The sequence below is a fragment of the Lipotes vexillifer genome, unplaced genomic scaffold, assembly GCF_000442215.2.
Source record: "Lipotes vexillifer unplaced genomic scaffold, Lipotes_vexillifer_v1.1 scaffold247, whole genome shotgun sequence".
Lineage (NCBI taxonomy): Eukaryota > Metazoa > Chordata > Mammalia > Artiodactyla > Lipotidae > Lipotes > Lipotes vexillifer.
This window is the reverse complement of record NW_006794161.1, coordinates 6,633-19,305: the sequence shown is the minus strand read 5'-3', so window position 1 is coordinate 19,305 and position 12,673 is coordinate 6,633. Positions and strand designations below refer to the sequence as shown.

Genomic DNA, 12,673 nt, shown 5'->3' with positions numbered 1-12,673 from the left:
AAGATAAGATCCAACCCCAATCACCAGAATACAGGCACTACTCCCCTCCACCAGGAAGCCTACACAACCCACTGAACCAACCTTAACCACTGGGAACAGACACCAAAAACAATGGGAACTACACACCTGCAGCCTGCAAAGAGGAGACCCCAAACACAGTAACTTAAGCAAAATGAGAAAACAGAAAAACACACCGCAGATGAAGGAGCAAGGCAAAAATCCACCAGACCTAACAAATGAAGAGGAAATAGGCAGTCTACATGAAGAGAATTCAGAATAATGATAGTAAAGATGATCCAAAATCTTGGAAATAGAATGGAGAAAAAACAAGAAAAGTTTAACAAGGACATAGGACAACTAAAGAGTAAACAAAAAGTGATGAACACACAATAAATGAAATTTAAAATTCTCTAGAAGGGATCAATAGAAGAATAACTAAGAGAGAAGAAGAGATAAGTGACCTGGAAGATAAAATAGTGGAAATAACTAATGCAGAGCAGAATAAAGAAAAAAGAATGAAAAGTACTGAGAACAGTCTCAGAGATGTCTGGGACAACATTAAATGCATAAACATTCGAATTATAGGGGTCCCACAAGAAGAAGAGAAAAAGAAAGGAACTGAGAAAATACTTGAAGAGAATATAGTTGAAAACTTCCCTAATATGGGAAAGGAAATAGTTAATCAAGTCCAGGAAGCACAGAGAGTCCCATACAGGATAAATCCAAGGAGAAATACACCAAGACACATATTAATCAAACTATCAAAAATTAAATACAAAGAAAAAATATTAAAAGCAGCAAGGGAAAAACAACAAATAACACACAAGAGAATCCCCATAAGGTTAACAGCTGATCTTTCAGCAGAAATTCTGCAAGCCAGAAGGGAGTGGCAAGACATATTTAAAGTGATGAAGGAGAAAAATCTACAACCAAGATTACTCTACCCAGCAAGGATTTCATTCAGATTTGACGGAGAAATTAAAACCTTTACAGACAAGCAAAAGCTAAGAGAATTCAGTACCACCAAACAAGCTTTACAACAAATGCTAAAGGAAATTCTCTAGGCAGGAAACACAAGAGAAGGAAAACACCTACAATAACAAACCATGTTCTTGGATTGGAAAAATCAACATTGTGAAAATGACTATACTATCCAAAGCAATCTACAGATTCAATGCAATCCCTATCAAACTACCACTGGCATTTTTCACAGAACTAGAACAAAAAATTTCACAATTTGTATGGAAACACAAAACACCCTGAAGGGCCAAAGCAATCCTGAGAATGAAAAACGGAGCTGGAGGAATCAGGCTCCCTGACTTCAGACTATACTACAAAGCTACAGTAATCAAGACAGTATGGTACTGGCACAAAACCAGAAATATAGATCAATGGAACAGGATAGAAAGCCCAGAGATAAATCCATGCAGAGATGGTCACCTTATCTTTGATAAGGGAGGCAAGAATATACAGTGGAGAAAAGACAGCCTCTTCAATAAGTGGTGCTGGGAAAACTGGACAGCTACATGTAAAAGAATGATATTACAACACTCCCTAACACCATACTCAAAAATAAACTCAAAATGGATTAAAGACCTAAATATAAGGCCAAACACTATCAAACTCTTAGAGGAAAACATAGGCAGAACACTGTATGACATAAATCACAGCAAGATCCTTTTGGACCCACCTCCTAGAGAAATGGAAATAGAAACAAACACATAGGACCTGATGAAACTTAAGAGCTTTTGCACAGCAAAGGAAACCATAAACAAGACCAAAAGACAACCCTCAGAATGGGAGAAAATATTTACAAATGAAGCAATGGATAAAGGATTAATCTCCAAAATTTTCAAGCAGCGAATGCAGCTCAATATCAAAAAAGCAAACAACCCAATCCAAAAATGGGCAGAAGACCTAAATAGACATTTCTCCAAAGAAGATATACAGATTGCCAACAAACACATGAAAGAATGCTCAACATCATTAATCATTAGAGAAATGCAAATCAAAACTACAATGAGATATCATCTCACACCAGTCAGAATGGCCATCATCAAAAAATCTAGGAACAATAAATGCTGGAGAGGGTGTGGAGAAAAGGGAACACTCTTGCACTGTCGGTGGGAATGTAAATCGATAGAGCCACTATGGAGAACAGTATGGAGGTTCCTCAAAAAACTAAAAATAGAACTACCTTATGACCCAGCAATCCCTCTACTGGGCATATACCCTGAAAAACCGTAATTCAAAAAAAGTCATGTACCACAATGTTCACTGCAGCTCTATTTACAGTAGTCAGGACATGGAAACAACCCTAAGTGTCCATCAACAGATGACTGGATAAAGAAGGTGTGGCACATATATACAATGGAATGTTACTCAGCCATAAAAAGAAACTAAATTGAGTTATTTGTAGTGAGGTGGATGGACCTAGAGACTGTCATACAGAGTGAAGTATATCAGAAAGAGAAAAACAAATTCCATATGCTAACCCATATATATGGAATATAAAAAAAAAAAAAGAAAAAAATGGTCATGAAGAACCTAGGGGCAAGACGGGAATAAAGACACAGACCTACGAGAGAATGAACTTGAGGACACGGGGACGGGGAAGGGTAAGCAGTGACAAAGTGAGAGAGTGGCATGGACATATATACATTACCAAACGTAAAATAGATAGCTAGTGGGAAGCAGCCGCATAGTACAGGGAGATCAGCTCGGTGCTTTGTGACCACCTAGAGGGGTGGGATAGGGAGGGTGGGAGGGAGACTCAAGAGGGAAGAGATATGGGGACATATGTATATGTATAACTGATTCACTTTGTTATAAAGCAGAAACTAACACACCATTGTAAAGCAATTATACTCCAATAAAGATGTTAAAAAAAAAAGAAATTTTATCTATTGTAGTACTTAAAAGTATAAAGTTTAGCATTAGAATTTATATGAAACTTGACCCCATTTCTTACCAATGATGTGGCCTTTCATTAAAGACTCAGCTTCAATTTCTTCTTCTTCAAAATTATTGAGCAAAGTTATTTAAATAAATGAGATATTATAATTTACTAGACAGGTGAATTAGGTTCTTATTATTTTAGGTTCTAATAATCTAGGGAAAAATGCATTTTTCATTGATTTCTTAAACAGCAGCCCATTGAAAAATTAAGCAAAGTTATTTTGTTTTTATATTCCTGGGTAACCTACTCCTGAAGAGATACCTTCCTCCTCTGTATTTTCAGCTTTTTAATAGTTCAACAACGACAAGAATATAAAGTCTCTACTATAAGTGAGGTGGGTAGGGGAAGGAGGAAGCAAGTTGAAAAGCCATATGAAAAATCCCATTTGGGTTATTTCATTAGTAAGTGTTCACATTTGAATATATATTTTATAGGACTATACCCCAAACTGTTAGTCATGATTAGCTTCAGTAGAGACTGGAGACTTTCATCTTCTATCTTAAATACGAATGCACTATTAAAATTTCTGCTACTGTGGTACATAGCTTGTAGAAAGAGAAAGAAATCTGTTTTTAAGTGTGTGAGGTTGTTGGGGCCCAGGGCAACCCACCCCAGAATGCGACTCAATGGCATATTGATTATTTTGAATAAAGTTATATGAGAAACAACCAATGGAAAATAAATGATAAAAAAGAAAAACTCTGATGCCCCTTTTTCCCCCTAAAAGTGGGAAATAAATCTCCCATGTGAAGGTACCCTCCCTATACCAGCAGGATAGAAAGCATCCCTATCACCAAAGTTAGGGAATTCAAGGCTAAGCAAGCTGCACAGACAAAGTTTGTTACTTATTTAGTCTGCTACCCCAAACACAAGCCCCCTTGTTTTGTTACATCTCTTCAAATAGTTGTTTCTTTGTCTAAACATGATATATTATTGGCCTGCTCTGGACACTTCGGGGGGGTCGCATTTTTATGACTTACACGCATACAAATTAATTTTTTTAATTCATCTTTTCATCTGTCTTGTGTCAATTATTAGACCAGCCAAAAGAACTCAAGAAGAGCTGGGGCAGCGGGGGGGATGTGGAATCTCCCCCTCCCTGGACAAAGTTCTGATATCCTTCCTTGGGAATTTAATAGAAAGTTTGAGGATTTCTGGATAATCACTATTGGCAACAAAACAGAAACACAATCATGAAAGCTTGCTAACAAATTAAAAACACTGAAGCTGGCCTCAAGTTTGTTCAACATAGTACTACAGATCAGATAACAGTGACAATGATAGCCAGAGTACTGACATAAAAATGTTTTGACTCAAAACTTCTATATCCAGCCAGTTTGTTCTAAAGTAAATTCAAAAGAAAGATATAATTGTAGAGTAATAAGATTATCATCCTGTTGACATACCTGACAATAGGTGATAACAATTTCGAAAGGAAATAAAGTGGATGAAATAGTTTTTAAAAAAATGAGAAACACAACCATAGAGCTCAGTATTATCTGATTAATTGTTGTTATAATAGTTGCAAAATTTAATTGCAAACATCAAAAATAATTCTTGAAAAAAGAATGCAATAGACGAAGTAAAAAATGAAAAATAAGAAAAACAAAACTGAACCTACATCCCAGTAATTCCTAAAAGGACTTAGAGTTAATAGGGTGAGTTGTAAAGAAGTCAGATTACGTTTAATTCTCATGTAACATCAGAAACTACTTACATACACCATTGTTTCTATTATAGAGAAAAATCATAGGTTTAATATCTTTAAAGACTTGATATGATGAAAACAACATGTACTTTAAAAAATATTAAAAAGGGGCTTCCCTGGTGGCGCAGTGGTTGAGAGTCTGCCTGCTGATGCAGGGGACACGGGTTCGTGCCCCAGTCCGGGAAGATCCCACATGACGCAGAGGGGCTGGGCCCGTGAGCCATGGCCACTGAGCCTGCGCGTCCGGACCCTGTGCTCCACAACGGGAGAGGCCACAACAGTGAGAGGCCCGCGTACCGCAAAAAAAAAAATATATATATATATATATATATACATATACATATATTAAAAAGGTGAAACAAAAAAATGAATAATTTGACAGAAGATGAAATTTATATTATGGAAAAAATAAGACATGTACTTAAAAATGCCCTTTTAAACAAAAATCTTGGAATGAATCCAAAAAATTAAGGCTAATTTTTTATATTAGTCCTTGCATTTAATCCTTTTTGTGTAAATAAACTTTAACTGTAATTAATGACAACAGCAAACAGTTACATAATGCTTACTATGAGCAAGGCACTCTTATGCAAACTCAAACATACTAACTTCATTTCTCAAATGAACTTTTTGGTTAGTAATCTTATCCCCATTTTATGGGTGAGCAATGCTAGCCCATAAAGTTAATAAATTTGCCAAAGGAAATACTGCTAAAATTTAGATTTGAAATTTAATTAACCCAGGCTCTCTGTATCCAGAATCCAGGCAGTTCTGGATACACTCTGGATACCCAGTACACTTTACAGCCTTTTTAATTAAGGGAACTATTAGAAATATACTTTTTAGGGCTTCCCTGGTGGTGGAGTGGTTGAGAGTCTGCCTGCCGATGCAGGGGACACGGGTTCGTGCCCCCGTCCAGGAAGATCCCACATGCCGCGGAGTGGCTGGGCCTGTGAGCCATGGCCGCTGAGCCTGCGCGTCCAGAGCCTGTGCTCCGCAACGGGAGAGGCTACGACAGTGAGAGGCCCATGTACCGCAAAAAAAAAAAAAAAAGAAATATACTTTTAAAATTCTCAAGTGGTTCTTTCTCCTTACCATTTACTTATGTGAAAGGCGGGGTACAAGGGGGAAAAGTGGGAACGAGTTAGAAAATGGATCACATCTAAGACCAGAGCTGTGAATGGGCAAAGACCCTGCTTTCTGGGTCACAGCTGGTCCTCATAGATGATTAGGCTGCACTTAAAAGAATTCCTACTTAGAATTGTCAGGCTCTGCCCTTATTAGTATATAGGGTGTCTCTAAGAAATACCACTGGCACAAGCTTCCTCCCCTGTATCTTCCTAAATAACTTATTCCCCTCCCTTCCTCACAGTGAAGCCTTCTCAATCAAGTCTTCCAGTTGATGTTTTTCTATTTCTTTAGGTCTATCATTTATTCCTTTAACCAACACTTTTTATCTTGAGTCCACAATATACTAAGACAGAGGTATCTTTTTCTTATATCCTAGAGTAAGGCAGAGATACACAGAGAGAGACAAAGAGACAGTAAAACATAGTAAGATGTGATAAGAACTAGAGAGTCTACAATGTACATCTTGCTTCCTTTAGCAGTTTGTGGGTCTGTACTACTGCTACATAGTTTTGATTTTTTAAAAAATACATCTATTACCTTTTAAGTTATTGATATCAATTGGAAAGGCAGAATTATTTGTTAAACAACAGAGTAGAAGGACACCTCCATGGATACAGGCTCTCCTGCAAATATTCACGGAGTGAGAGCCTATGAACAATATATTGCTCATGAAAATCAAGTTTCTTCTTTTGCATAAATCAAAGTTTACCACAGACTCTTAAATGACATGTGAACAAAACATTATCACAGTTGCTCCTTTTTTTTTCAAATATTAGATATTTAAGATAGATGAGAACATGATATTCCAAGAGTTGTTCACATTCTTTTACTTACAGCCCTCATAGATGTCAGTGGGAATATGGACTGCTGCATGCTGATAGGATATTTGTCGCCCAAAATTAGCATCATCGATAAAAACAGGTTTTATCCTCTGGCTGCCTGGCTCACTATCGTTCTTTTCCGGCTATAAAGAAAAAATAGACAATAAACAGAATATTACAACTTATGCTAACACAGGTATTCTCACATTCACTTCTTCATTTGCCAAATGCATAGTCTTTAAAAAACAGATCTACAAGAATATTTTAAAATATAGTCCCATGATATCAGACACACAAATTTCCATTCAGGTATTAGCTTTCACATTATAACCTAACTTCTCTCCTAATTTCCTCAACGTTGGAGTCACTCGGGATCATTCTGAGAGGACCAGAGCTTTCCCACATCCAGTACTTATTAGAATGTACATTTAAAGAATAGCCAAAGTACCTTTAAATAAAACCAAATTAAAAGTTTCCCCTTGAAATATATTTCACCACTTCTGTTACCAAATTTCTATAATTTTTAGTTTGATAACCAAAGCTACACAGGACCTTTGTGTAAAAATAATAATAATAGCAATGAAGGATTATTTTATGTCATATTGCCTTGATTTCTGCATGTTTTCCAGGTGTATCAATTTTTGTTTTAAAAAAGTAAGTATAAATACTAGGAAAGAAGAGATCTATTGTAACTCTTAGTACAATCGAATCCTAATTTCAACCAATTTGTCTCCCAAGGTAGGAGAAAAGATCCAATCAATAACGATTCAAGAAAATCCCACAAGAGTTTCAGGTTAAAGATTAATTTTCTACCTATTTGAACTATGCTTGTGATACTGAATTACCCTGACAAGGTAATCCAGTTTCTCGTCTGGCAAGAAACTAAGAACCTCACTCATTTATCCAAAATGCATCTCTCTAACAACTGTTTTTGGCTAATTATGTTAAACTTTTTATTCCCCCAGTTCAAATATAGTTAACTCTTTCCTAAGTAAACATTTTTTAATTAAATTCAGACCTGTATTATCAACTCCATTTTAGGGACTAATATATTCCATATTCCCAAGGTAATTTCCTCAAAACAAAACTGAAAAAAGAATCACAACATTTGACTATTTTCGCAGCACACTGCAGTAATGCAACTGATAAGCAAGACAAAAGACTTAAATGGACAATCAGAAAATTTCAAAGAAGGCTGGTAGAATGTGGCAACACGAAGTCTACAAAGAAGTGATGGTGTCCAACTTTCTAGATGGCTCTGAAAATTTCTATAACCAGATAACCCATCAGTATCCCAAGATATTTTAAAACACACACACACACACACACACACACACACACACACACGTGTGTGTGTTTCCCTAAGGAAGTTGCAACACTGGAAAGAATATTTAGACACAAATATTAGCAAAAGGGCTTTTTTTTTATTTTTGCGGTACGCGGGCCTCTCACTGTTGTGGCCTCTCCCGCCGTGGAGCACAGGCTCCGGACGCGCAGGCTCAGCGGCCATGGCTCACGGGCCCAGCCGCTCCGCGTCATGTGGGATCTTCCCGGACCGGGGTGCAAACCCGTGTCCCCTGCATCAGCAGGCGGACTCTCAACCACTTCGCCACTAGGGAAGCCCAGGGCTTTTTTTTTTTTTTAATCAATGACTTCTAAAGCTGCAAGTCCAACTCATTATGTAATGAAATCAATGTAATAGGTCATGACCAAATTATTTTTCAAATGAAACAATGTTGAAAGAAAATATGAAAATACTCTCTATAATAAGGGGAAGGACTATATTTGGAAACTGTGGTTTAGGTATTCTGTTTTGGGGGGTTTTATGTATTATTATACTTTGTTGAAAAGGAAAAACTACATTTTTAGAATGCTTTTATGAGTCAATTTAATGTGCTGAAAATAAAAATTAAAAAAAAAATAGGGGCTTCCCTGGTGGCACAGTGGTTGAGAGTCTGCCTCGCCTGCCGATACAGGGGACACGGGTTCGTGCCCTGGTCCAGGAAGATTCCATATGCCGCGGAGCGGCTGCGCCCGTGAGCCATGGCCGCTGAGCCTGCGCGTCCGGAGCCTGTGCTCCGCAACGGGGAGGCCACAGCGGTGAGAGGCCTGCGTACCGAAAAAAAAAAAAAAAATAGTTGAAGACAGATCACTGTTTTTTATCCATGTGAAAGCAACAAAGATATAATTCCTCCCCCATTAACTAAATATACAAAATAATGAAACAGTAGTGTTGAAAGTCTAAAATTTGGCAAAATACCTACACGCAGGAATCACTAATTCATACTCTTTTCTAAAACAGAGGTTAGGTGTGTACAGCATGAAGGATAAGAAAAGAAAGGAGAAAGATGATAAGAAAAAGAGACACCATAGCGCCAAAGAACATGTAACCTAACACATCTACCAGCATTCCAATTGCTAATAAAGGAAAGAATAAAAAGAATAACTGGGGTTTGGTCTTGGATTCAACCATGAATTTTAACATTTTAAAATTCATCCTCTATTCTATGGCTCTCTGTTCCTGGGCACAACTGACTTGAATAAGAGAAGGGATCATTAAAACAAACTACTTTCATTAATAACAAGAATGTAAAGAGGGTCTCACCTAATAAATGATGTCATTTTTCTTCTCAACTGCAAACATCCCGAATTAGTGAAAAGCCTCAATATTTATTTTAAAGCAGAGGTTTCTCAAAGTGTAGTCCTTAAAGAAGCAGCATCAGCAACCACTGAAACTTTTTAGAGTTCAGGCTCTCAGGCCCCACCCCAAACCTAGTCAATCAGAAACGTCAGGGGAGGGATCCAGCAAGTAGTAGTTCAACAAACCCTCCAGGTGATTGTGATACACACTAAATCTGCAAGTCCACTGCTTTAAAATCAAGTTTAAATTGTACACACATTTTTGTTTAGAACTACTCATGAAAAAGTTAGGATTAATAATAAGCATATTAATGGATGTCTGAATTTTTCTACCCTCCATAGGGTAGAAACACTGTTTTATTATTACTGAATAATAGATGTGTACACATGGTAATATGGCCAGTAATATCTGTCAAAGGATATTTCAAAAGACAGTAGTTTTCTCAAGATACTCTAGGGGTTAACTCCAACCTGAAATAACTTGGGGAAATATTCTTCTACTCTTCTGTTAAGAGAATAACAAAGCACATTGGAACATCAAAAGCTCTGAAATAAGCGTCACTAAAGAAAACCATGTTTAACCCAGTGTTCTCAAGCTTATGTGACCCTGGAATTTTTTTTTTTTTCATACAAAACCTATTACAAAGAACATACTTACAAAAAACTGTGGAAAGGCATAGTGGAAAGTAAAGACATCAGGAGATTTGCTTCTACTCAGTCGTATTAATAACACCTCAGACTAGGGCCAGTCACTGTTCCTTGGGCTTCAGCTTTCTGACTTATAAATAACGCTGGGCTGCAGGTGTGGTCCTTATTCCCTGGGTTATATCAGAATCACCTGGGGAGCCCTCTTCCCCCATAAAGCAGTGAATCACAACGGGGACGACATCTTTGGAAAGAATCTCTCAGTTGGTTCTAACATCCTCTCCTACTTAAATTAAGAAGACTCAAACTAAAGAATCTATGTTATTTTCAGTTATGAAAAAATTATAGTCCTATTTCTATAATTTTAGAAAGTATTACATTAGTTTCTGTAAGCATATCTTTTCCAGAAATCCTATTTATATCTCTCTCTAGCAAAATTTAGATATATGAAAAGTAGAAAGATTTGATGATAAATAAGAGACAGTGAATTATACATATGAATTAGGGTTAGGAATATGTGCTTAAGTGCTATTATTTCATTCATTCACTCACTCAAGAAATAATTTATTGGTAGAGTGGAGGATTTAATGATAACATTTATAGAAATGTCATTTAATATCTGAATCTTGAAACAAATGTGCAACAATAGTAAAAGAGTCACAATAAGTATGACAAATACAATTTTATATTGTTATTAAGGAATATAAAAGAGTAATTACATTGGGAATGTACATATATGCTGTATTTGTTTTTAAATGGTTTTAAGCTTAAATGTAGATGTTAAGCACAAAGAAAGAAGAGAAAATCAGCCTATATTTTTAGAAGAAAGAGAGGAAAAGAGAGAAATGCAGGGATGAGTACATAGCAAACACTATTAGCACTATCATTGGTTTTTATAGTTTTAATGGTATTCATCTTTGTGCTTTCTTGTTGTTTCCAATGTAATACAATAAACATGTATTATATTTGCAATTAAAAATATTAATTTTTAAGTCCTTTCCAGAGTGCTATTAAGCACTATACGATTATCTTACTAAGGTGGAAGTTGCTTCTATTTCCTCTGAACCCTCTCACACTTAAAAATTATGTTTTAAATGTATTTTAATAGAGATTCTTTCACTTTTCAATTGCCATAGAGGGAATTCCCAGGCGGTCCAGTGGTTAGGACTCAGTGCTTCCACTACTGGGGCCGGTTCAATCCCTGGTCAGGGAAATAAGATCCTGCAAGCTGCATGGTGCAGCCAATAAATAAATAAATAAATAGCCATATAAAGGGCTTTTAGGAATAATTTAAAATAACGTACTTCTCAACTTGTATAATCATGTATCAAGTCTAGTTTTAATGTACAGATGCTAAATATATTAAGAAAAAATAATATGGCTGTTGCCCATGGTCCCCCCCCTTTATTACACTCTCCATAAATTGAAGTCATTTCATGAAAAGATTAACATTTCTAAATGCAACTCATTTCCTTAAACTTCTGAAATTATTGTTCCTGATATCATCATAATCCATCTTTACTTTTCTTGATATATTATGGCATTATATAGTATAATTAACATAGAGCAAATACTAGACACAAAGGAACTGACTGAGAAAAGGAATGCAGAGAAAAGCTACTTAACACATATTGTTTAGTGTATTAAAAATTTCAAATAAATTGTCCCCCTGGAATTAAGATCTCATTGTTTGCCAGACCACAAGAAAAATTAAGTCAGCATGTCTCTTGCCAATTTTTTCCCCAAAACATCTCCTGAATTCTCCCGACTACCCTATATAAATGTGTACAGAGATGCTGAGGAGGTAAATTCCAAAATGTATTCAAATGTATCTGGTAAAACACATAAGCGAAACATGAGAAGCATGTTCCTCTGACTATTCATCTCAACATAATTTCATTTATGAAATAATAGATTAGATCACTCAGAGACAGAGGTACCAGCTAATCCTGGATGGGTCATTCGATTTTGCAAGCAGTACCTATTTGCAAATTTCATTTGGAAAGTCACAATGATAAGTCTATGACAGACACAAAAGACTTTTGCATATTTAATATATTTATCTCAAATGAAACAGAATTGATTTTTATAATAAAACATTTGTTTTTAATATATTTTATCTTTTTCATGCTAAAACTATTTCTACTAACAGTAAAATGTTCAGAAATTAAAAGTTTATATATTTCCCTTAAATTACAATAAAAATTAGCTTAATTACTGTGCACAATTCAGGCTGAATATGCTCACTGAGAAACTTTGTTCACAATCACATTATGGTTAGGTTTACCTCCCCCTGCTCTCTAATTTTTCTGTATCTCACAAAACTGTGAGAAAATTAGTTGATACTAAATAAGAGCTGAGACCCTCTACAGGGGCATCACAATTGGTATTTCTATGCCACTAGTGAAGGGGGTAAATGAACGTGTTCTTGTGTAATGAACCAAACTCTTCAATAACTAGAGACTACAGACTTGTATACAATTCTCCACAGTGTATATGAGTATATTTTAAAACTTCCACCTCCAAATACATTCTTTTCTTTTTTACAACTGTTTCACAGATGTTGTTTACAAGAGGGCCTTACAACTTTCACAATGTACACATTATTGATTCTTGAAATTTTTAGTCTCAATTGTATTCCCAATATCAAACAAAATTTTAGATACACAATATGCTTTTAGGCATGATATTATCATCCAATGTAAATAACTATCATGGATGTATTATATTTACAATAGACTTTCATACAGCCAGCAAGGCAGAAAAGGC

The 12,673-nt window shown here is 36.0% G+C and overlaps 1 protein-coding gene across 1 annotated transcript in view; it reads right to left on the bottom strand.

Annotated features, from left to right (window-relative positions):
- Window positions 1-6,762, bottom strand: part of CACNA2D1 (calcium voltage-gated channel auxiliary subunit alpha2delta 1) — a gene marked incomplete at its 5' end in the record, with an annotated part of 180,611 nt that extends 173,849 nt beyond the window's left edge. The window contains one exon of the mRNA XM_007467043.1: window positions 6,633-6,762. Within this exon, the coding sequence (XP_007467105.1) occupies window positions 6,633-6,762 (130 nt within the window). The remainder of the gene's footprint in view (window positions 1-6,632) is intronic.
- Window positions 6,763-12,673: the final 5,911 nt, after the last annotated feature.